Source organism: Squalius cephalus, assembly GCF_949319135.1.
Source record: "Squalius cephalus genome assembly, chromosome: 10".
In the NCBI taxonomy this organism is placed as follows: Eukaryota; Metazoa; Chordata; class Actinopteri; order Cypriniformes; family Leuciscidae; genus Squalius; species Squalius cephalus.
This window is the reverse complement of record NC_137131.1, coordinates 18,442,442-18,469,471: the sequence shown is the minus strand read 5'-3', so window position 1 is coordinate 18,469,471 and position 27,030 is coordinate 18,442,442. Positions and strand designations below refer to the sequence as shown.

At 37.1% G+C, this 27,030-nt stretch overlaps 1 protein-coding gene across 1 annotated transcript in view; it reads right to left on the bottom strand.

Moving 5' to 3' along the window:
- Positions 1 to 25,774, bottom strand: part of hs2st1b (heparan sulfate 2-O-sulfotransferase 1b) — a 90,830-nt gene extending 65,056 nt beyond the window's left edge. The window contains exon 1 of the mRNA XM_079884269.1: positions 25,320 to 25,774. Coding sequence (XP_079740395.1) covers positions 25,320 to 25,443 — 124 coding nt within the window. The 5' untranslated portion in view covers positions 25,444 to 25,774. The remainder of the gene's footprint in view (positions 1 to 25,319) is intronic.
- Positions 25,775 to 27,030: the final 1,256 nt, after the last annotated feature.

Sequence of the window (27,030 nt, the reverse complement as noted above, 5' to 3'; positions counted from 1 at the left end):
ATTCGCACTATGTGTGTGTGTGTGTGTGTGTGTGTGTGTGTGTGTGTGTGTGTGTGTGTGTGTGTGTGTGTGTGTGTGTGTGTGTGTATTTATTTAATTAATTGATTCAGGTATTTTTATTTGGTTTTCGTTAAAACCAATATTGGAAAGAAGACTGGACTGTGTTTAATTTAGGCCTATTGATTTGCAATAATTGTTATAATATGGAGGATGTATATCCGGAGTATAAGATGCATCAGTCAAAAAATGCGTCATGAAGAGGAAAAAAACATATATAAAAGTTGCACTGGACTATAAGTCGCATTTATTTAGAAATGTATTTCACACAAAAAAACAATGTTACGGATGGGACAGTTCTCCGTTACGGACGTGAGCGCTCTGAAAGCGCCACTAAAGACTGCTTTAAAACTTTGACAGAGACCTCAAGCAGAAAGCACAAAGCCTGTCTTTAAATTTAATTTCGTTTTGTATTAATTGTATCTTTAATTTTAATCAATGTTTCATCAACCAATTGCCTGGATTTAATAAATAAGAAGTATAGTAGGGCTGTCAAACGATTAATCGCATCCAAAATAAAAGTTTGTTTTTACATAATATATGTGTGTGTACGGTGTATAATTATTTTCTATATATAAATACACACACATGCATGTATATATTTAAGAAATATTTGCATGTATATACTGTGTATATATATTTATATTATATATAATTTATATTATATATAAATATTTTATATATAAAATAACAAATTTTTCTTAAATATATATGCATGTGTGTGTATTTATATATAGAAAATAATTATACTCCATACACACACATATATTATGTAAACACAAACTTTTATTTTGGATGCGATTAATCGCGATTAATCGTTTGACAGCCCTAAAATATAGTAGAAAATAGATGATCACGACACGAAGGCGCTGGCGCGTGAACTGGAGCACGTCTCATAAATGAACCAAAACTCAGCGTATAAGGTAGCCTACTTGCCTCACAGACCTGAGACATGTATAGAAAGCTTGAAATGTCTACTTTTGAACAGAACAATTCAAAACGAAAGAAAACAGACTGTTCTCTGCTTATGTAATCCGTATGAAATGTGCATTTCTCTCTGCCGCGTTCACTACTGCGAAGATCGCGAGTCAGCATCATCAACTTCATCTTTGCAGCCGACAGCCCGACACTGACACAGAAAGCACTTGTTTATTAGTAAACAATTAAAATGTCTCCTTGCTATATTTGACATGCTCATAATCATTACTTTTGCCGGTTCTTTGTGACAGCTTTTAGGTGCTTTATTGGCAGCGCCACCGTTACATGAATGCGTCACCACCGCATCAGCACCGAAAACATGGAGATTTTTTTCTTTTTGGGGGCATTTTGTTTGTGTTCAGGCTTTTTCAGTTGTCTTTAGGTTAATGTTTCAGTTAACAGTTTTTCAGTTGTTTTCAGTTAATTTTTTCAGGGGTATAGGCTACAGGAGCAGCATCTGTCCTCTCGCGGCTGTAGATGGTAATGTTTTCTCTTGGTTCATGTCAGTCAGTATGAATTCATTTTGATATATAAGTCGCACCTGACTATAAGTCGCAGGACCAGCCAAACTATGAAAAAACGGTATGTTAATTAAACTCTATTTGACTGTTGTGGGTCTATTTGCACTTTTTCATAAGCTGCTCTTTGTTGTTATTAAAAGTTGTTCGGGCAGTGTGATTTTATTTAATTTATTTGTGTGCACGAAAACAGTTCTGGATGTTTATGTTAATTTAATTCTGTTTGACTGTTGTATTTACACTTTTTTATAAGCTGCTATTTGTTGCAAATAAAAGTTGTTAATATTGTGCATGTTATGGAGGAGGTTTGACGGTATAAAAATTTGGATACCGCCCAACTCTAGTAAATTGTTCATGAATTATTCTCAAATTAACAAAATCAGAAAACAAATTATCTGACTATTGAGCTGTGTGTGGCGAGCAGGACGAGTGTGATTGTGATTTGTGATTGTGACCGGTGGTGTGATTAATGATGAGCGACACCTGCGAGAAGCACCTCTCGTATCTCTCACGGAGGAGTGGCCGCATGAAGGAGGAGTGACGACAGTGAAGAGCGAGAGAGGCCAGGCCTGGATTTTATTTATGTTTTGTTATATGTGACAGCAGTCGTCCGTGAGGGGCTGCTGTCTTTACTTTCATTTTGTATTTGTTTATTTTATTATTAAAATCTGCTGAATGTTCGCCGGTTCCCGCCTCCGCTTCCCACAATAACGAATATTTGCTACACTGTGATTTAACCAAAATATGACGGAAATTACAAATAACAATTAAATTAAAATTATATATAACTATTTGAATAAACACACACACACGTATACATGTATGTATGTATGTATGCATGCATGTGTAGACTGCAATGCATTGCAATGTATGATTTGGAAACAACACAATTCCCTAAGCTATTTTGTGCCATCAATTTGAAGCTTTAATTTTTCTTTTGTGTTGAAAAAATAAATATATAATATGTTTCTGTTTCTGAGAAACTCACTGTTCTGGAGACAAATCTAGGCACTGGTGACAAACCCATTACCCTGTATCACATTCATGACAAAATCAATAATACAACAAATGATTTGTCCTAATTACACACGATGCCAGTTGAAAAAAAAAAAAAAGAGGTACTAAAACACATTTCAGCTCCTCGGAGTAAACATACCTTTGAAGAAATTGAGATGAACGTATCGCTTCTTTGACATTAATTTCCTCACATCTCCATGCAACCCACCTGCTAGATAGTTTGCACTCTCTTACCTTGACGCTGAATTCAAGTGAATATAGTGGAATGTTCACACAGATAAGCAGGGCAGGAGGGAAGACACAGAGGTCACAAAAGCTTTTCAGAACCCATACATCAACAAACAGCCATCACAATATAGAGCCTCCTTCCTTTACAGCTCTAAAGATCTGGGTCTCCAAATCTACCTATACAGCACCTATACAAAGCTCAGGGCAAGAATTGGTGGCTAAACCTCCATTTCAGAACACTTAAACTAAAGAATGTTGCCATGGAAACCACTTGAAGTTCACCTTTATTGGCACAGTAACTCAGCTCTTGAGTCAAGGTCTAAATACAAATGTCAGTTCTTAACAATTTTAGCTGCTTCCAAGCTTCAAAAATAAAAGGAAAAAAGTTTGGAAAGAAAACTTTCTCAGTTGGTCGCACCAGCATATGATCTGGTCGCACCTTTTTTTTTTTTTTTTTTTTTGCTACATGCCATGGGATTAATCAATGCATGCTGATGAATAGTGGTCTTAATCTGCATACCCTAGTTTTGCACTGATGTAATAAGACTGACAGTGACACAAGACCTCATGTTAGCAAATATTTTTAATCTTTTAACTCTAAAAAAAACTAATAAAAAAAACATATATGTTCTTTAATGTTTGATTATAATTTTACTGTCTTCACATAGGGATGGGAATTGATAAGATTTTATCAATAATAATGCCACTGACGATTCTGCTTATCGATCCGATTCTTTAACGATTCTCTTATTGATTCTTGATAACACTGTGTGGAAAAATGTAGTCAAATGCTTTTCAAAAACAAGTGGTTTTATTTATTTTAAAGCTTGAGTAAGCAAACTGTACTTTTTATGTAATTTATGTAATAAATAGAACCTTATTGTAAAGTGTTACTGATTAGTTATACACCGATTCAGACGTCTCCTGAGTCACAAGCGCGGTGGTTCATCTACATTACTCACCGATCAAATAAGACTTTGGCGGGCGCTAAAACAAGTTCAATGCAGGAAAATTCATGCGTGAATTTAACTGAGTAGTAGTACATGACCATGCACTCGCACAAATGCGACCACATCAAATTTTAACTCGCACATTCTCAAAAAATGGTTGCATATGTCTGGAACCCTGTATTACTCATTCTGGTTAGGTTTTTTTTTTTTTTCTTAACTCTTAAAGGGATAGTCCACCCAAAAATAAAATTCTGTCAATTACTCACCCGCACGCCATTCCAAACCCACAACTTTTGTCTGTCTTTGAAACAAATGTCCCTCCATTCCACCAAACTTGACACTTCAAAGTTCATAAAGAAAAAAGATCCATATAAATGGAGTAGTTTAATCCAAGTCTTTTGAAGAGACAATGGTTTTATGAACAGATGTAATTTAGGCTCTTATTCGCATAGGTTCACATGTGCTTGCTTGATGTGCGAGAACCAATGAGGTTTGTTCTCATCCATCATACACATGGGGTTGAGTCTTATGGGTTTGCAATGAATAGTGAGCAACCGATGACAGAATTTTCATTTTTGAGTGAACTATAATTATTAGACGTCTGGGGTTGGTTGCAACTGCTGGGCATAAAAATGTTGGGGTGTAAGCTCTATGCTGGGCTTAGCTATGCCCTGCCTTCTGATACATATTTACACCTGTTGCACAAACCAAAACTATGACCAGGCACAACTATGCCTAGAGTAGTCAATGCATGTCCATGCTGACACATTCTACCGCAGTTATATTTAAGACGCCATTCTCGAATAAAGAACTGAATTGCTCATAACTTAATAACAAGTGAAGCAACCATCTGATGTGTAAATGTTTCCTAACGAGTCAGCGTTTTTACATCTGAACTCCCTGTACATTTTTACAATGCAAACGTCATATGTAAATTATTATTTACTAAAATTCGGGAATTGTCCCTGCTTATTAAAAGTGTGAGCGAGCTACATAAGCCCACTGCAAATGTCAAAGTGCTCATTCTGAAATCGGTATAGATTTATGCTTTTTTAAGTTATGTGCACAGGTCCTACAACTTAAAGGAATAGTTCACTTCAAAATGAAAATTCTGTTATCATTTACTCACCCTCAAGTTGTTTCAGACCTGTATGAATTTCTTTTTTCTGCTGAACACAAAGGAAGATAATTTGAAGAATGTCGGTAACCAAACAGTTGATGGACCTCATGACTGTCTGGTTACCAACATTCTTCAAATGATCTTCCTTTGTGTTCAGCAGAAGAAAGAAATTCATACAGGTTTGAACTGAAACAACTTGAGGGTGAGTAAATGATGACAGAATTTTCATTTTTAAGTGAACTATTCATTTAACTCAACTTGTAGCCTACAGTTCTTCACCTTGGTTGTGCAATTATGTTGTATTTGCTAATTCTGTTTTTTATTTTATTTATTTTTATTTAAGCACAGCAATTTAATTTAAATGATTCGCTGGAAAAATACTGCTTGCTGTGAATGGACTTAACAAACAAGGAAATATTTTTGTCCAAGCATACTGTCCCTCTGAGCAAGATAATGCATAGTAAACCATTTCTGCTAATAATCCCAGATACAGAAATTTTGTGTTAGGTCAGTTACCTGCGTCTGGAGGGACGTAGCTGGGGTATCAGCTACTTTGAGCAGATTCGGACACATTTGATTGGCCATTGAGTTCACGCTCTACAGATATGTCTGTGATTGGCTGCAAATCTCAACGCTGCAAAAACACATTGTAAATAGAAACCTTTGATACTCTTTTACAGAGCGCTTACACAAACACTCATGGGAGCATTTTAACGTTTTTTAAAGCAGCCAGCTATCAGTGGGTATACTGCAGAACTGGTCAATACAGGAACAACCCTGAGTAGTAGTGCAATATACTGCAAATAACTGCATGTCTCATCATCATCATCATTAAAATGAATCAAAGTTTTTAAAATTTCATTCTCTCAAAATGAAACAGGAGTCAGTCACAGATCATTTATATTACAGCAAAACAGCTGAAGTGACATTTGTCTATATTATTTAAAAAGAGTGAGAAATAGGATGAGAAATGATGAGGAGGAGAGTGGGGGAACAGGATCAAGAAATGTCACAAGCCAGACTCATACTCGTATTACCAGCATGAGCATCTGTTGAAGCTCTGGCACATCACACGTTTGGTTATTTCAAATTATTAAAATAATAAGACTACGATGCATCAACAAGACACTATAGCAAAAGTATAAGGGTCCTTATCCACTAACTGGCTGATGGACTCTCATACGCTCTACTCTCTTGTAGATAGAAAAGAGATGAACAAAACAAATGACGCAGTGGATTACTTGAGGAATAGCATGACCTGAACTGGTGGTTATTATTTCTGACTGTTACCAGACTGTGACACAGACGTGCGAGTGAGAATAACATGTTAATGGATGCTGTGCGGTGTGACACTTTTGACAGTGTTGCAGACCTCATAGGGACAGTGTGAAGAACTAATAGCACAGGTCTCTAATGCAGGAAGATTGCAGGCTTCAGATTTTGCAGGAACACTTACCAGTCCAACACCAATGAAACTACTGATTACTTCTGGTTTGGGTAAAAATATATAACTATCAGTTTTGTCCCAAATGACAAACTACATACTATGCAATATATCCTCTACGATTTAGAACGGTAGTATTGCCTACAATGGCATACAAACAGGAAGTATATGCCGTTTCAGTTTCGAAGCCGCTAGCTTTAGATAAATAGCTAAACCGTGAACAAAAAATAAATTCTGCATCGTATAGTTTGTCAACGTATCACTTTATGCCCATTGCCCAACAAGACCTCAGTCCCTGTTACATGGAGGCGTAGTCATCCCTGTAGACACATTTTTAATCACAAAACATTTTTAATCGATTCAATGCATTAAGTTGATTCAATGCATACTGTTTGACTGTATTGTGAAATTGAACATTTGAAATAGCAAATATTAATTCTAAAACCTCCAAATTATGTTACACTTTTACTCTGTATTGTAAGCACAGAGGTTGCGCCAACCATGATCGCAAACAAGAATCATCAGTTTGGATTTATTACAGTTCTTCACAGCAGGGGAGAGGCCAGAGATGTTCAAGGGATGGGCCTTCATAAAACAGCGTAGAGTATGAAACTGAACGCCAAATTAACAAGAAAAAAATATAACGCAGCAGTTGAGTAACGCAGCAGTTTCGAGCAGTTTAAGTTATTAACTTAAACATTTATGTTGCTGCTTTAAGTATAAACTGGCAGTACACGTCAATTCAACGTAAAATATATAAAAAAAGATTTAAGAAATCAAGTTGAATCTTGTATAATTTATAAAAGAAAGTTAAACTGCTTAAATTATTTTAAAGTAATGTAAAAAAATATATATATATGTTGCCATGATTATTGATCATATTTTTTTTAGTCCATGACAAACATGATAAAATGTCTCTTCATATTTTCTCTCAATTATGTCAGTGTAAACATTATATGATTTATTGTTTCACTAGACACAAACAAAATACGTCACCAATGATCCACTATGACTACCCCATTATAATAACCGTTTCTCATTTCTCACCTTTTATAGGTGAAAGTAGCAGGTTTTCTCTAAAACTGTCACAAAACCAATTATCTGTGTGGCATGCGGCAGAAACAGCAGATGTGACTTGATGGATAAAAATATATTCTTGAAACAACATACTTTATACAACTGTATACAACAGAAATATGATGCAATTCATGCATTTGAGCTATTTTTGTGTTTGTTTTTCCTCATTACTTCCAATCAATCAATCCAGCAGCCAATCCTGGTTGGCAAGAGTCACCTTGACCCAATTTGGTCTCAGTATTAAGCAGAAAGGTGAAAATATGGATTAAATATGGATTAAAAAGTGTTATTCATAAGGCAGAGTTTAAGATCAAGAGCATGTCTGTAACTTTGATCTCAGCGGGTAGATGAAGCTGTCCACATAAGCTAGGGACGAAAGTCAAATCAAAGTCACAAACTAGTCATCATCAGATTTCTCGTGAGCCTTTCACTGCTATTATAGATCAAAAAAGAGCTGTCAAAAAGCCATCAATAGTTTTACTTGGATTACACAAACACTTGAGACGAGTGAAGATAGTAGCCAGCATTCCCTTTCTGTGCCAAGGCGGCAGTAAGGTGTGAGATTCTGATGAATAATTTATGACGATCCTTCTGCCGTAGTGATTCAGCACAACAACTTTCACCTTCTTGCTGGGTGTGGAAGCTACAGCGAGCTACGCCAGCCAAAGTGAGAAATTCTTCACAAACTGGCTCTGGGAAAGAGTTTGTTATCTATAGGATCTCTGTTCAGTCTTTATCTTTGAGATCATCTCTCTCAACACCAGATCAATTCCTTCACAGCATGCACATCACCTCTCACAACAGGCTGCTGTTACACAGTGGCTGTCATATTGGTTTTTCTGTGGGATAGTGAATATGATATGTTTGTTAAAATGGGTGAGCTTTATATTCAAGTCCTGTCAGTGTTTAAAATGATAAGAAGTCTGAATAGAGTGACACTGTATCATCACGAATGTGGCTTCTTTCTGCAATGACCTTAATGGGTAAATTAAGCTCTGGATCTGAAGAAATCTCAGCCAAGCTGGTTGAGATCCATGCAAATAATAAAGGGCAACTAACATTTAATTGAACATAGTTTAGTAAGCAAGCTGGTTTTTATTCTTCCTTCTCACTGTCGCTTAGCAAAATAGTCTGTTTGTTAGCGGCACCTAATTGTATAACAGCAGCTCTGGGTATGTGACTAAAACTGCACATTTTATTGGATGGCCAGTTTTTAATCGCAGTACAATGAAAAAGAACACTTATCCTTAAAATAAAATCTGTTGCATTGATGGCAGGCACCATTAAAATTAATGTCAAATCACACCATATTTTCCCATCAAACAAACTAGACAAAAAAGTGTGCACATCCAGCAGGCAAAAAGCTCAATGAGGTTGCTCAAACACAAACAAAAAAACAAATTCACAGAAAGGAAAAAAATTGGCGCATACCACAGCTCCATAAATAGAAAAAATATTTGATGCATTGCATGCTCATTTCAAGCCATATGGCTCTTCATCAGACAATGAAATCATTGACAAGTAGGCCCTTACAGAGTATACATCACATGAAGAAAAAAAAATGTAATGTAATACTCTGATGTATATAAGGGCCTTCTCATAAAGAGCCATATGGCTCGAAACGTCGCTTTTGGTTTGAATATGCAATAAATAATTTTTCTATTTATGGAGCTTTGATGTGCCACCTTTTTCCTTTTTGTGACTAGTGTGAACAGCCCTTAAAAATGAAAATTCATCTGTCACTTCACAAGCCAAGTCCATTCAAGTTTAATTTACCAGAAAAAATCAGATTTTCTCAAAAACAATTAGCAAATACAGCCCAATTCGTTCAAATGAACGAAATCACGACTACTTGGAAAACTTTCTCAAAATGAAAATGGGAGGTGTAGCCACTGGCAAAGCAACTGGCTCTTTTATTAATGTAATAAATTACTTTTGGTTTAGAGCGCACAAACAAAATGCTCTGATGAACTTCATTTTTGCAAGCGATTTGCGGCAGATGCCTTCTGTCTGAAGCAACAGCATCTGAAAGATCTAGAGGATAATAACAGCCAATCATCTGAGCTAATTGTTCAGTCACATGACCTCATTTATGTGATTCATAGTTTATGCATGTCCAAAAAAAAAAAAAAAAAAAAAAATATTATAAAAACAATTATATTGTACAAATGCTAGATGGAAAGACCCAGATATAAGTATTTAAAAATAACATCTTGGTCTTTCCACCCAGAATTTATATAAAAAGGCATTAACATATAGGTTGAAATTCAGTTATAGAAGCTTGTGAATGATTCAAGCTTCTAGAAAGACACTTTTTGGTCAAGATCTTCTCGGAAACAATCAATCTACAAGACATTTAAAAATTGAAATTGGCAATTTTCCTACTCATTTACTATTTTTATATAATGCTGGGCTTGATGTCCAATGCAAAACATGTCCAATGCCAATTCCAGCTGCTGAAGCAAAACCGGTTTCATTGTTGCTACTAAAAACCTCCAATTGTCCATTATTACCAGTGTGTATGGTACACTTGCTCTCCCCTTACAACATTACAGTGATCATTGGAGCGTGTGTGAGGCTGCCGACGTGAGAGGCCGGCTGGAGTGGAGGCTGGGGTGATGTGTGGGTAGTGATGGAGAAGTGAATGTTTGCAAGAACATACTTGCACATTAGAAAAGCCTCTGGCATGGGGCTCCAGGATGGCTGAGCGAGATGAGAATGGAAACAAATGATCTCAGACGAGCGCTATTCTTAGGTCAGCACTGGTGCTATTAATATTCAGCTATTCTCATTTAGCGATATTAAGGATAATTAATTTCAGCCCTGAAAGAGACTCGGCAGTCAGAATTTCCTTATGGGAGCAACTGATAAGTGGACTGCAGCTGTGAAAAGGTTTTGAAGATTGTATTAATGAAATTGTGTGCAGTGGGAAAACATACGCTATGCAAGAATGAGAAAATCTTTAGGTTGCAGGTGAAACCCCTAGTGTTGTGGAGCATTGGTCTGATGAGCTATGATTCAACATCCAGGCTGGCTGGATCATTTGTCACTTGATTAATATAAAAGCTAGACTTCGAGAGAATGATTAATAGAGTAGCACAGGAGGAGGGACAATCAAATATAGCCTTGCAAAGACACAAAGTGAGTGAATACATTCAGTCCAATTTATTAGGAAAACAATACTTAGGCTACATAATGTCATGAATGAAAATTCAAAATATGGCCTGATTTTTATTTTATTTTTTATATATACATTTATAATTTTATGCCCTATTTTGTATATCCACCCAACCGTTTATTCTCTGTAGGGCCATTATCAATCTTCAGAAAATATTGATTGTCGACCTCAAAACTTCACCAGTAACGGGATTGCAAATTTGATCTTTAAAATGCCTATTAATCCAAGAATGCATGAACCAAAAAAAAACTACACAAATGCATAAAGGGGGTTAAAATGACTAATATTAGAATTAATGGTTTTATAAAAAAAAAAAAAAAAAAGGTGTTCAATTAAAAAGAAGACACCTACTGTACGTTTCCTGCATTCATAGAAAGACTGGGGGAAAAAATACACACACATATACAGGGCCTAAAACTAATTTTTATAATCTATATAAAAAACATAAGCACCCCATCAAAATTAATGTGTCAGTACTCTTAGTTGTACCGGGATGTTATGACATGGCAATTCCAATATTACCGTGACAAAACAGTTATTCACTTTCACTTGCTGTTGTTTTTCAGCTTTGTTTGGGGGGGGGGGGGGGTGTATATATATATATATATATATATATATATATATATATATATATATATATATATATATTTCCCCTACAATGGCACACAAGTTTTTTTCCTGAGAGTGCTTTCTTTATGATAAAACTAAGGGGAAGTCTCTGTGGAACATCAGACTAGAGTTCACAGTGAAATGAGAGGCAGCTGTCAATCATCCATTCCTTTTTCCCTCACTAGCCTCAGTAAACACAACTTTGCCAAGGAGACCCGCAGGGTGAGCAGGGAATCCACTACAGAACAAGAGCCATTCCAATTTTCGGATAAAGGGGAGGAGCACGGAGGGAAGCGAGTTGGAAAATCTATTCAGCTGTTCCCTCACTGGGCTTCTATGGGTTGTCTGCTTTCAGATTGGACTCCAAGTGGCTATAACCCACTTCTTTCAAAAGGGATTTCTATTCAAAAAAGAGAGGGAGGGAGGGAGGGAGGAAGGGATGGAGGGGGAGGGGTCAGTCTCATCTTGGGAGACCACAATGTACAAAAATTAGAAAAGTGACCTTTTATTCTACAAGTTCCAAACATGTCAAAATATGCCAAATGTATGTTCATTCTATATGCGATCTTACTTTTAAAAGGGCCCCAGAAGACACTAAAGACCTTGTGTATCTGTGACCACTGTTAAAAACTGACACTTAAAGGGTCATGAAACCCTATAGTGTGTTTTTGAGATGTTAAAGGAGAACTCCGGTCAATTTTAACATTGAGCTCATTTATTTGTAAATTTGGAGTGCTGTCAGTACAGAGAACAACGACAAAAATCGGTGTTGCCTACACAGTGTTATCCTCTTTTTAAAATTTGCACCCTGTTGACTTAAATGGGGCAAGTTTTAAACCTGCTTTTAGCCTCTTAACATCCTTGATGTGTCATTACAAGTGCCCAGCCATGTGAGTGATTCCTTCAGAGTCAACACGCGGTGAATCTGAATGCAGTAGATGTGCAAGTTATGAATAAAAATGATGTTATTTCAGCCAGCGCACATACCTGTATTTACATCCTGTTTTCGGTTGAAGTCCACAGTAGTCGATTGTCGAGTTCGGGCGCATGATCGTACGTACTAAACCTATGCGCGTGAACTCGACAATCGACTACTGTGGACTTCGACCGAAAACAGGATGTAAATACAGGTATGAGCGCTGGCTGAAATAACATCATTTTTATTCATATCTTGCACATCTACTGCAGTCAGATGTTGTTGTTGTTCTCTGTACTGACAGCACTCCAAATTTACAAAAAAATGAGCTCAATGTTAAAACTGACCGGAGTTCTCCTTTAACATTTGGTTTCACACCAATGAAAACACCAAAAGCACTCATTGTGTTTATTATTAAGGGAAAAGTGGTTCTTCTTTAAAGTGGTTTATGTTTTTCTGGCCCATTTCATTCTTCCGGTTTAAAAAGAAAAGTTGAACCTATGTCACGAAAAGTGATGTACATTTTGGAGTGGTGGTTGGCTGTCATGGCTTGACACATCTATGTGGCTGGAAACGTCTATGTCACCAGTTTCTCCCTATTATTCATTAGAATAAACTCTTTTAATCCAATCACTGCACTGTGATACGCATGAGAACACATTACAGCAAAGAATTCAAATGTAACAAGACCGGTTCAGTGCCTCTGCCTGTTCGGACACTCGTGTCATAAGTGTATCAGCACGGTAGCACAAAAGTGTTGTTTGCATTATTTCCAGGATGTGGTTAGAGCTGGAGCTTGAATACCAACGCATAAAAAAAAATATGTCTGCAACAATATTTAATACGTGACAAAAACAACACACAGACCGCACATGAGAGCAGTTTTCTCTCGTTACGTTTATGCACGTAACGAGTTTAACAACACTCGCAACGCAGATCAGTTCATATACTGATCAGAGCAAGCGTGTTTCAAGTTTTTATGGGCATGTTTCACATTCTCTCCTGCTCTAAATATTAACCAGCACCATGTATGCACACATATTTCATTGTGTCTTCAAATGAAATAAATATATTTAAATATATATATTTAAATATATATGTGGTAAATTGTCACGAGTGGCTGGATATAAGCAGCGCACAAAGACGAAGAGTACAAAATTCAATAATCCACAGGAGATGGGGTGTAAACTTGGGTAAAACCTCCACAGGACCAAGAACTGAACAAAACGGAGTACTTATACCAGAACTAAACAAGGGAACTAATGAGATAATTGATGAACACCAGGTGAACTAAATGACTAATCAAACACATGGAAAAACTAGGTCACAGGGGAAACACAATAAAATAGCATAACTATGAAACACGTCTGATCATGAACGCGATGACAAGATTGATTACACAGAAGACAATGATGTAGACCGAAAATTCAAAGAATGGACAAACAAGTAACTATGCCTTTATTCTTTCGGTTTTAAAATGATGTGTGTCATTTGTTCAGAGATGGTGGTGCTTGTAAACGTAATGAAAATATTACAAGACATTTTGAATGATTAAACCAATCAAAGTATACTCCAACTGTCAAACAGTGTCCGATTGGTCTCTCTACAAATCGTCACAGTATATGTATAATATATGTGTGTGTGTGTGTATATACAGTTAGTGTATATATATATATATGTGTGAGTATATATATATTTAAGAGTTTAAGGTTAACGATTAATCGAATAATTGATAGTTAATTTAAACCGCAATCGATTGTTGGAATTTATGTCAACTGACATTAGTTCCTACCTTACACAACACATTTACAAACATTGTTCATGTAGGCTAATGTTTTAATGCCTAATTTTACTTGTGGCATGTAAAATATTAGATGGGGATATAAAAAAAATGTTTTTATAATAATTACATATAGCCCAAAAAGAAAGAATGAAGAAAATCTAAGCCCATTTTATGTAAACTTTAACTCAGCACAGCTTTTACAGAGAAATGTTCAGAGGAATCTTTCTTCAACAAAGTAGGTCATAACGGAAGGCAGAATCAATAACAAACTAAATAGGCTTATGTTCTGTCCATGTCTCTAAAATACAAAACTTTATTTAATCACAAACACATTACACAAAAGTCTATTAACTTTCAATTTTGCCAATATTACAGTCACATTAGCACACACACTGTCCAGTTTCTACATAATGCCCTCTCATAATGGACTGGACTTTGTAAGACAAGACAAAATTGCAGTTGTAAGCTTCACATCTATAAAGATTCCTAAAATGATAACTTTGAATTTGAATATTGGCTTCCACACCACTGGACAATAACATTCTGTTTATTATACACTGTAACTCCTTGTCCAAGCGCTAGTTCCATCCAGACTGGACTATTGTAATGTTCTCCTGGCTGGTCTTCCAGCTTGCACGGTCAAACCTCTGCAACTGATCCAGAATGCTGCAGCCAGAGTGGTTTTAACAAGCCGAAGAGAGCACGTCACTCCTCTCCTCACAAAATTGCACTGGTTGCCAGTTGCCGCTCGCATCAAATTCAAGTCACTGGTGTTTGCCTATAGAACAACCACTGGCTCTGCTCCCTTTTCCTTAAACTCATTACTTCAGACTTATGTGCCATCCAGAAACTTGCGCTCTGCAAGCGAACGACGTCTTGTGGCGCCATCTCAAATAGGCACAAAATCTCCTTCTCTGACCTTTACCATGACTGTTCCCTGCTGGTGGAATGATCTGCCTAACTCAACCAGAGCTGCTGAGTCCATAGCCACTTTCAAGAAACGGCTGAAGACGCTTCTTTTTCGACAGCACTTGATCCAGTAATACTAACACTTTCTCTTCTCTTCTCTTTTTTTTTTTTTTAAATTAACAAGTACTACGTTAGATTAAACTGAGAAGGGTCATAGCACTTGCATATTGTTGTCCTTCTGTTAGTTTAACTGCTTCTCTTGTTCTCATTTGTAAGTCGCTTTGGACAAAAGCCTCTGCTAAATGAATAAATGTAAATGTAACTGCATGCTGTAGTTTTCTGTACTTTAAATTCTCAATCTCTTCAGAATTGGGGAGACTCTGATTGGCTCTCAACTTTTTTTGATCAGTTATTAGTTGGTGTGAACTTTATACCATGTAATTGCAAAGTAAATGGCAACATTAGTTTTGAGATGATAAACAATTATAATTAGCCTGGAAATCCAGACCCAAATCTGAAAGATGAATGGTCTGGCATCGACTAATGAAAATCAGCCAGCTCGAAGGGCGGCACCAAGCATGCATTTGAAAATATCACTGCACGCAATTGGATAACACTACGACCAATCACAACAATAAGCCCCATACGCTTAGCTACCAGCGGAGCTAACTGGTAGATTAGACTCTTGCCGTATCCGGTCAGCAAAACAGAAAAAACTTTCTTCTTGCAAAGGAAGGATTTGAGTGCCAACTTCTGTTCCTCTTTTAGATAAAAAGCCAAGTCTAATTTGTTCATTGTAGCGGCCAAAGCTGTTTCAAACAACTCGTGTTCATCCATAGCCATCTTGCAATGTTTACTAATGAATTCAACGTCACAGTGCTGTCGTCATCTGTTTAGCTTGCCTCTGGCCCGCCTATATCAGATAACCTGATGTGATTGGTGCAGCTCGGATACAAGGGCATATTTAATGAGCATCATTACTCGACGCCAGAGTAACTCGCTGAGCAAATTCAACTTGTGCTCTCGTGAGAACTCTGGATTTCCAGGGTAAATTATAATAGGATTTCATTAAAATATTTTCCCAATTTTTTTTTTTGTTTTAAAGCAGCACTACGCTTTTTCATTGGGTAATTTACCATTACGGTGACTGTAAAGACAAACTGTATCATTACTGAGGAATATATTGAGAAACTCATGTGACAAACAGATACACTGGCAGGATCTCAGTTTCATTAGAAGTGATATCAGGTTCAGGTAGGCATTTACAGAAACATAATTGCTGGTGAACAGGTGAACAAAGTGCAGGTAACTTCCCAACCAATTTACCAGTTCCCATGCCAATGGAGTGCCAGCGGGTTGCAAGATAATCTCTAGGAAATTGAGCTGACCCCTGTATGTATTATATTTCCTGGGAGATGCCTGTAAGCAATATGCAGAAAGCTGCATATAACAGATTTCATGCGCTTTAGAACACACACAAACCTAACGTCAAGATTGTTGTAGAGATCCTGCCATCATGGGTAATTGGAAAACATGAAAGGTTAAAGGGAACTTTCAAGTACCTAAAGGCCCTTTCACACAAAACATGAAAAAAAAAAAGATCTCTACTCACACCGCAAACAAAATCAACATGCAATGGACTATGGTAAAAGCAAATTCATTCTTTTTCCACCAGCATTAAAAAAATAAAGTTGTCAGCCAGCACCAGCATTTTTTATCATTTTCACAAATTAAAAAACAAAACAAAAAAAACACTATCCTATAGCTCGTCCTAGGTCGACATTTCATTCAAGTATCAAAAGGCAGTTTTAGTGTAGGCCTATATGCTGTTTAATGTTGGTGATCACGTTATTTTACATATGCATTTGATTACATATGATATAGATTTTTTTCTGCATCTTCTCATGTGTTTTGATCAGGAGATCCAGTACTATATCAGAGGATGCGTAATAGTGCCCCGTACCATATAACAGTGAAAACAGAAAAGCAGAAAATTCTGTCAATGACGGGGAAGCGTTTTCACACAAATGAGGGAAATTTCCGTCAATGGCGAGGAAAGAGTTAAATAGAGAGCACAACATGCAATGCATCTTTCATCTGCTCTGCCATTACAGATATCAGTAAACAGAATGTAGGAGAATTTCAACAATTATAAAAGCTGTTGTAACAATGTAACAAAGATAAAGAGATTAAATCCATTAAGTGTAATTTAAAATTTAAACCCAGATAGCACAGGTACATCTGTAAGATGTCTGCTAAAGATCTGTTAATCTGGAAAGCATCTGCTGTGTAAAAACATCTGATAAACGTCTAATGCCGGGGACACACTTAACGACTAGCTGAAACATTCTAAGACTGAACTGAACACACTTAAAAACTGTTTCCGCAACTCTGACATCTTCTAAATGTCTATATGACATCTAACAGGAAACGTCCTAGAGATGTATTGCAGATGAGCAAACACTCTAAAAAATACATCTTGCAGATATAAATGCAGACATCAAATAGACATCTCCGAGATGTATTTGTGCTATCAGGGAATATTGCAGGTCTGCATAAAGTGCAGCGTGTTCCTGTGCAATTTAATTAATTTTGAGAAAGTGAATTTTATTGAAGTTTGGAATATTGTTTTTGTGCAAGGGAGATGAGTAATAGCGGGTTCAGACTACACAATAAGTCCGTTACGATAGTCACTGTGTCATATTATGCGATTTTGACTCCTAAATTCTTATGGTGTTGTAGAAACAAGTCAGAACTACACGTTGATTCCTGACCAATCATAGCTTGCCGTCTTAAACAATGTGTGAGAAGGCGGAGAAGCAAGAGCATAAACAAACATTGGCTACCAAAGCGGCACACTCGGTCGCTTCTTAAGTTGCTGAAGTGCCTCCGCTATCGTTCACCAGCATTTATCTTTTTTCACTCTGTTGTAGTCCCTCGAGGAAACATCATAAAGGCAGGGGAATTGTTGCCATAGCTCCACAAACCTTTGTTCCATTGCATAATTCCACCTAGCAGCGCCAATACCATTGTCTCTTTCGTTTGTTTGAAAGTACGTAGGAGCTGTATAAAAAATTTAAACATGCTATTCTTTCCATCAAGACGTGAAGCATCACAGATGTCGATTGTCGTCCACTATGACACAATATATGAGATAAAATGATCAATACTTAGTCCTGACGGACAGTGTCATTTACGAATCACCGTCATTTACGAATCACCGTCATTTACGAATCACCGTCATTTACGAATCACCAAGACACCCTACGTCAAACGGATCATGCCAAAATCTGGCTGATATCTTGTAGTCTGAACCTGGCATAAGAAAACTGTTTAAGCACATTTATTTTCTACATTTTTTTCTTACCTTAAAGGGTTAGCTCACCCAAAAATTTAAATTCTATCATTAATTTCTCACTCTCGTGCTGTTCCAAACCTGTTAGACAATCATTCATCTTCGGAACACAAATGAAGATATTTTGAATAAAATCTCAATGATTTATGTCCTCTCCATTGACAGCTATGCAGCTACGCAACTACCACTATGACGCTTCAAAAAGTTCATAAAGAGATTGTAAAACTATTTCATGTGAATTGAGTGGTTTAGTCCAAATTTTCAGAAGAGACATGATTGCTTTGATTAACAGATTGAATTTAGTTTTTTTATTCACATATAAACTCACACACCAGTTATGGTAAACGGAAGCTCTAGCATATTCGCTTGACGTGTGAGAACCAATGAGATTCATTATCATGTTACACAGTGTCCTAACTACACGCGACGCGCGATATAAGGTATATTTTCCATGTTAATCAGAGTTTTTGTCCTAACCAGGCGCGACGGCGGTTTCTATTTTTCTGCGACTTCGCGGCTGGAACAACAAACACAAAGTGTGGCAATGATAATCTCAGGTACTGTATATGTGCTTTATTTAATGTTAAAAGCATGCAATGTGACTTTGAATATCATTTAGTGCTCCCAGCTTTGTAGCTGTGAAAGCAACAATGGATAATTCACCCCAGATCTTGAAATTAAACAAATGGAAACAAGAACGTTCAAACTGTGAACAAACAAGTGTATTATTTGACAACGATTGTTTTAGTAACTCAGTAGCCTATGTATTTTTATAATGTTTAAATGGTGTAATATTAGTGAATTTGATTATGTAGCCTACTTATCCATTTTCTTGCGAGTGCCATCAAGATTACTCTCTGGTGCTGTGCACTTGCCGTGAGAGCCCGCCCACACGCTGTTCTGATTGGCTGTGGGTTTTTATTGATTTTGACGCATCTCGCAGTCGCGTCGCATCTAGTGTGGACAGAAATTATTTGTTACTGGAATCTTATTGCATCGCGTCTGGTTAGGACACGGTGTTACGCAGCACGTTTGAGCTTCCGCAAGAACCAATGAGGTTTGTTCTCGTTCGTCAAGCAGGTTCGGTTGAGCTTCTGTTTATGTTTGCTGATCAATGTTTAAATGTGAATAAAAACCTAAATTTAATCTGTTCATCATATTGTATAAAGTAATCGTGTCTTTTCAGAAAATTTGGAATAAACCACTCAAATCATATGGATTAGTTTTACAATCTCTTCATGAACTTTTTGAAGCGTAAAAGTGATAGTTGAGTAGCTATCAGTGGAGTACAGAACTGGCTCAGATTTTCATCTTAATTTGTGTTCCGAAGATGAACAAAAGTCTTACGGGTTTAGAACAACATGATGATGAGTAAATTATGACAGAATTTTCATTTTTGGTTAAAGGGTTACTTCAGGATTTAGCATTAAGCTTTGTATTAGTAGAAAACCTGTAGTATTTTCGAATTACCGTGCTTTCCACCCTCATATCCCCCTGAGACAAGAGATTTATGTATTTTTTGTCTGGAAAAAATCCTCCGATGACGCAAAAATCGTCATTTTGCGTCATCGGAGGATTTTCTGGCCAGAGGCTAAAGACTACAGCCAGTAGATGGCGTTGTTCCGCATGTTTTCAGCCCGCCCATACAGGGAGGGATCTCACTCACAGAATGTACACAGTGTCAGCCGTCTTTCTTTGGAAGCTAAGCTAGCAGGCTCTTGTTCTGTGGAGAAAGCTGAATAGTAGGAGAAAGCTGAGTAAGTAGGGAAAACCATCCTCCTTTTCCCGGACTTGTCCGGCGGGCGAGATCGTTCAAAATGTCCGGGATTCAGCATTTGCGTTCTGCGGTCGCCATTCATTGTTTAACGTTACATGCAGCTCACCTTTTGTTTCAATCTAACTGAATTCATTCCGATTGGTGAATCTGAATGCAGTGTTTACATGAACGCTAAACAAGTGATCGGTTGATGTGCGTTTTACCCTTGCTAAGAAAATTCCCGCTCCTCCGTGAGAGATGCGAGACCGGCGCGTCTCAGTAACACCGGCCTCGCGTCGTTCTCCCGCGGCCGTCAGCCTCGTTCTGCTCGCCACAGTAAACATAATGAATGGCAACTGTAGAACGCAAAAGCCGAATCCCGGACATTTTGGGCGATCTCTAGAGATCCCTGGCAAACTCATCACGTAGGCTAAGCCTTGTTGTTTTCAACTAGTGCGCACTCTTACCGGTAGGCGTGGCCTCCTAAGGCAGCGAAGCAAGTGCATTCTGGGAGTTGTTGTCTTTCATCCACATGAGCCAAAAATACATTTTCTGGCTTTTCTCAGTCTAGAAAGCTCCAAATTCAAAAATTTCTTCACATTTCTTCTACTTAAATGACCTATTTTAAATACACATTCATCTTCCCAGAGGTGAAGTATCCCTTTAACTATCCCTTTTAAACAACTGAACTGAAAAATAACTTTATTGTGCTCAATCAACATCTTTTTTGCAAAGAGAATGTAAATATACAATTTATGTATTCTATAATATTTTAAAGATATTCGCATCATAGCAGTCTGCATAAATTAGCTTTTAATTAGAAAGTCAAATCAACAATTGCGTCTTGAATTGAATCAAACCTCTCGTCTTGACACAAAAGATAGAGGCATTGTTTTGAGAGTCTGTAAACAGAAAAGCAAGCCAGACAAAAAAAAATATATGCACTGTCATCAGATCAGACCTGTTCTGCATCTAGACAACACAGGGCCCATTCAATTCTCAGAACATGAGATGAATTCTAGTAAAACAGCTGAGAGGTGCTGCCTTGATGACAAACAGAATAAATCACTCCATTTAAAAGTCATCAAAGAAAGGTCTCCAATTTAGAGAGCTCTGCTATCAGCCACTCACCCCTGGGCACATGGACAGCAAGTTTGTCCCCCAGTCCTGAGAGATTTCAGTGGCTGACATGGGAATGAATCACCTGTTAACAAGGACATCCAATCTTGTCTGTATGTCTGTTAACAGTTAACTACCTTCACTGCAGAAAGAGACCTTTCAAAATGATAAAATGCTTGTTGTGCGATAAGTGAAAAGGACTTTCAGTTAGCAGTACGACTGTATAAAGTGGCTTGATAAAAGGAATGAAAGAAAGTATTCTTAAAAGGTCAAGTGAGCATTTTCTGCACCACAAAACATAGATGCAAAAATAATGTTAATAACTGATTTCAAAATTACTCATCATTATAAATTCGAATATGCTGATTTGGTTTTAAGAATTTGTTATATTTGTTATTATCAATGTTAAAAAAAAATTGTGCTGCTTAATATTTTTCATGGAAACCGTGATACATTTTTTACAGAAAGTTCAAAAGAACCGCATTTATAAATGTCTTTACTGTCTTTAATGCATAAATACAACATGTCTGCCATTTCATGCCTCAAAATGCATTTCTATCAATCCGGTGAACTATTTGCACAGCATATCCGAGAGATTATGCTGCATATCATTGGCATCAAATGGATTTCAGAAATCCAGTCTTTCGGCGCTTTCATCTCTTTGCCTATAGTACACAGGAGAATTTTACGACGTACAACGTGGGCTTTTTAAAGCAGAGCTATTCCTGTCACTCTGCATACAGGCTTCTGCTTATTTCTCTTTGTGGGCTGCACAGCTGGTAGTGGAATGAGAATAAAATGATGTTGTATAATCTATGGTGTAAGAAAACCCCCAATAATAGACCTGTTGGCAGTGGCTGAACACCAGATTTATAGCTTGACAGTGATGCTTGTAACTTAGTGGAGTGGGAGGCAAAGCTAAGGGTTTTCCATCTTCTAATGAACCATGTCATGTGAGACAACCTAATAAGCATAGTGCAGAGTCTATAAATTCAAAGCCTGCACAGGGCAAATCAGATTTCACTCCTCTGTCAGTCCTGGCATCCTAAGCTAAGCCTCAACAAACGTCCATCACAAGGTTAGAACGGCAGCATTGCTTTCAATTTAATTAACTCTCCACTTCATGGACTTATGATTAATATATTTCCTCATCCATAATGCAAAAACTGGGCTCAATGCTAAATATGACAGCATCATTTGCACTGGTAACGGAGTGGCATGTTTATTCATTTATTTTAAAGGTGCCACTATATGTAAATGATGCCTGTCATGCTATTTTCTTTGGTTGTAAGGCCTATGTATTTGTACATTATGCATTTTACGTGCAAATGATTTGATTATTCCATAATAAAAGCAAGCATGTAGATGTTCGCAGACCTCTAGGATTATTTATTATAAAATATTTTACTTTTATTTATATTATTAATCATTTTAAATAAACTTACACACATACAGTATACATACATACACACACACACACACACATATATATACATTTACATATATATATAATTTCTTTTTTATTTTATTTTTTTTTCTGGAAAAACATTCAACATTGATGTTTTTCCCACTTCAGAAAATATTCCTATTCCTGGATTTCATTCAGAAACATTCAACATAAGCCATGTGTTGCTTTTCTCACTTCGGAGTCCAAATTAAATTTTCCACTATATAGTAAATATTCAAGGATTTCCAGACCTGACTAGACTTCTACCCATTCTGTACTAGCAATCTTTTCAGTGCCAGACCAAATAAATGGACTCGTTTCAGGAGTTCTGCTGCACTAATGTGTGGATGCACCTGTGCTGCTTTGTCATGGGTCACTGGAGGATGTGTGTGATTAAACACACCAGCTTCATGCCTTTAATAGGAACATCAGCAGTGGATATGTAGCTCACAGATGCATTATTATCACACCATTTAAGATACAAACAGAAAGCTCTGGATATTAAAATGCTCAGACAAAAACAATGCATTCTATTCAAGAAATCGAGGTATGATCAACGCATAATACACTACTATAAACATTTAGGATATAATCAATGCATGATTTCAAACAGTCAGACATCACAGGTGACAACCAAAGATGCATTTGCTTTGCAAAACATATTGCATTTGATTGAGGAAACCGACTGCATGATCATAATTCAAAGCATGTTGACTTAAGAGTTTGATGAAATGTACTACAAAATACCCTTTTGCTGCGTTTTTAATAGTAACATTTAATAATGAATCTGTGCCAGTGAAAGAATATTGCTATCCAAAAATAAAAATTGTGTCAGAATTTAAAGGACAAGTTCGGTATTTTACACTTAAAGCCCTGTTTTCAGATCGTTTCTGATGAAATAGAACGGTTAAGACTGAAATTTGGACACATGCTGCTGGCCCGAGAATTTTCGGTTTCTGTGGTAGCACCCCCCCCACCTCCACAATGGTTGCATAGGTGCACTGGAACAATCCTTCCTAAAACGCATTAAACTTTCGTTTACAAAGACGTGAAACTCACCGAGTGGTCAGGGGTGTTCACTGATATGCTCACACAAAAATCGCTGCAAAAGATGCTTTCCAACAGGTTTTATCGTAGTTTTTGTCCAACTCCATTGACTTGTATTGGATGTGCTGTGAGGTATGGTATTACTCACCAGTTGGGCTCAACTGGGCTGGAGTATCTATTATTCAAGCTCTCAACGGAAGAATGTACAGGTGTGAGGCGTTTGGAAAAATAGGTCCACAGTTTTACAACGAATGGTAAAACACCTGTTGGAAAGCATCTTTTGCAGCGATGTTTGTGTGAGCATATCAGTGAACACCCCTTATAGTGCTTGTATTGCGCAACATTGTAGTCATTTCCTAGTTTCGTGCTCACACCAAAAGCGTGTGCACCACTGATCTATATAAGTTCTGTATTGTGAGTCGTAAGTACCAAAATGATTGGCTTACTGCGCTTAAACAGTCAAATACATACAACATTATGTCAAAATGCCTGTCTTGGCGAGTATTCAGCTAAACAGTTCGTTTTGGAACGTTAAACAGTTAAGAGAAACCGCATGTTGAGTAATAACAGTATATTGGATCCGTGCATAAACTGTGTCAGCTAGGGCTGTCGCGGTGAAGGAATTTCCCTTACGGTAATTTTGAGGGCTCAATAAACAGTCAATTCTGTCTTAACTGAACAGTTGAGAAATAAAACGCATATGTAATCACTCCATTAACTCTTAAAGTGAAAACAGCCTTATATCCCTCCTGCTGTCTGCGTTTTTAATGTTAATCAAACAACTAAAGACGAAGAACAATTACTCATTGCTCTTGACTGAATAACTTTTGTAACTTTAATAAGGATTAATCGGTAAATTGTAATATTTCACATTACTGTTTTCCTGTATTTTTTGTTTAAAAGAATGCAGCCTTGGTGAGCATAAGATAGCCTACTTTTTTTCAAAAGTGTTTTTAGTGTTTTCAAAATGTTGGCAGGTAGGCCTACTGTACCTAATCAATTTTTAAATCAGGAATTTTTTATTAATCCATCTTTATTTCACGATCATTCACAATGCTTCATTGGATTGTTGTTCTTTCCCCTCAATAAAGCAGTTTACTCTTGTACCTTTGTCGTTGTCCAATTTCCAATTTCTTCAAATTAAAGTTTGTAATGTTGTTATTCACCTCATAGCTGGTTGGTTTCGGTCATGGCTTATGACTCCTATGAAGACTTAAAAAAAAAAAAAAAAAACCTACTTCCAGAATCAAAAATTCTGAAAAAGTGGGCACTATTTCAGAATTTACTTGAATAATAGTGCACACTGGAGGAAGATTCTAAACAAAATATCAGTCTGTCCCTTACACAAATCTATCATACAGCTTCAAAAGACATGAAGAATAGCACAAGAGAAGTCTGAGCTACTTCATTGGTGACACTACATCCTTTTCAGGTTTGACATCTTTACTTGACACTATAATACATGGCAACGGCATTCTTCAAAATCTCTCCTTTTTTGTGTTTCACAGAAGAAACAAATAAGAAGACACAAGTCTGGAACAAGATGAGGGGGTATAGAATATAATTGTCATTTGTGGGTGAACTATGCAATGCAAACTCGGTTGTCTTTCTTGCAGTTGTGTGTTTGTTGTAAAGGAGACAGCAGCAGCAGCAGCAGAATGTGAAACCCTAATGAGCTGCCTACATGAACCGCATTTTTGGGCATCATGTGCGCCTATACCAATCGAGAATCGAACGTGCATATCATGTCCCTATCATACAGGCTAGGTAGGCAGTACAAGGTTTGAGACAAGACAAAACCGCAGTCTTACCCAGCTTTGACCGAGACTCTTCCAGCTTCTGAATCTGGTTCTCAATAAAAAGCATCGCCACTCCAAACGCCATAACAGCCAGCAGCTGGAACTTGGGTGGCATGATGATCCTCAGGAGCCCCATCTAAGTATCGGATGATTATCTACATGTCATGCCGTAAATTTGAATGAGAAGCGTGGATCAATCCGTTACTGGAGCAGTAATATCAGCTCCGGACAGATGATCTCGATTATGCGCAGAGAACACAGTAAAGTTATGAATGTGGTAACCGAATACATCAAGTGCAAACAATGGCATTTCAGACGCTCATCTGTTAGCCGAATGTGGTATTCTGATAAAACCCTGGACTCTTGGCTCTCGGTCTTAGTTGTTGCACATCAGCGCTGCTCCAATCGTCCACTGCTCTGCTCTCTCCTGCGTCAGTCAACACAGGGATTTTATTCCTCCGCGGACTGAAGTGAGGCGAGTGGAACGAGAGGACGCTTATAGCGCCATCTATCGAGTTGGAGATTGACAGAAACGATCGCTGGGACTCACTTGGCTTATGAATTTGAATAAGAATCTGTTTCTGGACCTCGAGTCTAGTAGTCGTCGCTGTCATGTTATGAGCAAACGTAGTAGCCTACGCATAACAGTATTAGCCTACTATTCATGAGCTAAATACTGGCCTAAGTGTCTGTCCCAATATCTCTCATTGAAAGTTTATTTTCTTTTAGTAGGGCTAGCCTAATTTAGTCACTTGGCATTTTATGTGGCCAAGTCACATGTGTTAAGTTTTGTAGCCTATATCTCGCCGTTCTCTAAAGCGATATTTCAAGGTTTTGAGGCCTTTCTAAATGATTTACAAATGTTGCCTACATGGACTAGGATAAATGAGATGGTGGACTCTTCTAAATAATGTATGAATAATATTAATAATTAGGCTATAAATAATAATAATAAATTATAATCAATATAAATAAAAACATAGGCCTGCGTAATCTACAAACATGCACGCATGCACAAGCTCTAAAATGCTGGGTTCAGACAGTTTTTTTGGCTTATTTTTAATATTTTTACCCAGGTTCTGGGTTTACTGTTCTATTTTACTCACGTTTTGAGAGAGAATAAAAAAAAAACATTAGTAGGAAATATGAAGAACGCAATATGCACTGACTAAATAAAACTGAGAAACATAACCAACTGAAACTGTGATTATAAAACTGCATAATATGTTGAGAAGGCCGATTCTGGGGACCTCTCCAAGTATTTTAAGCATCTGACTCATATTTCTGAATGTAATTGCAGTGTCCACCATTATGTGTAGATGTATATACGAATAACTGTATTAAGTCTCTGCTGTACCAAGTTTGTTTGTTTGTTTGTTTATTTATTTAAAAGGGGCAATGCACATTAATGAACATAAGGACAATGTCCAAATGTAAATGAGCCAGATTTAGCCGTACAGACTAATTTTCATCTGGAGTCCCTGGCAGGTTGTTGTTATAAAACTAAATAAAAAAACATTGCATACATACACATTAAAAACATAAACAGATTACATATACACAGTCAACATCAAACAAGCACAAATAATGACACATAGAATATGTCAACCTGTGAATAAATAACTGCACTACTGCAAATTGTGACAACATATTTGATTGTCCAGCAACCACTCTTTTATAGTGTTTGAAAAGGTGGTAAGAGAAGAAATGTTTCTTACTTCTG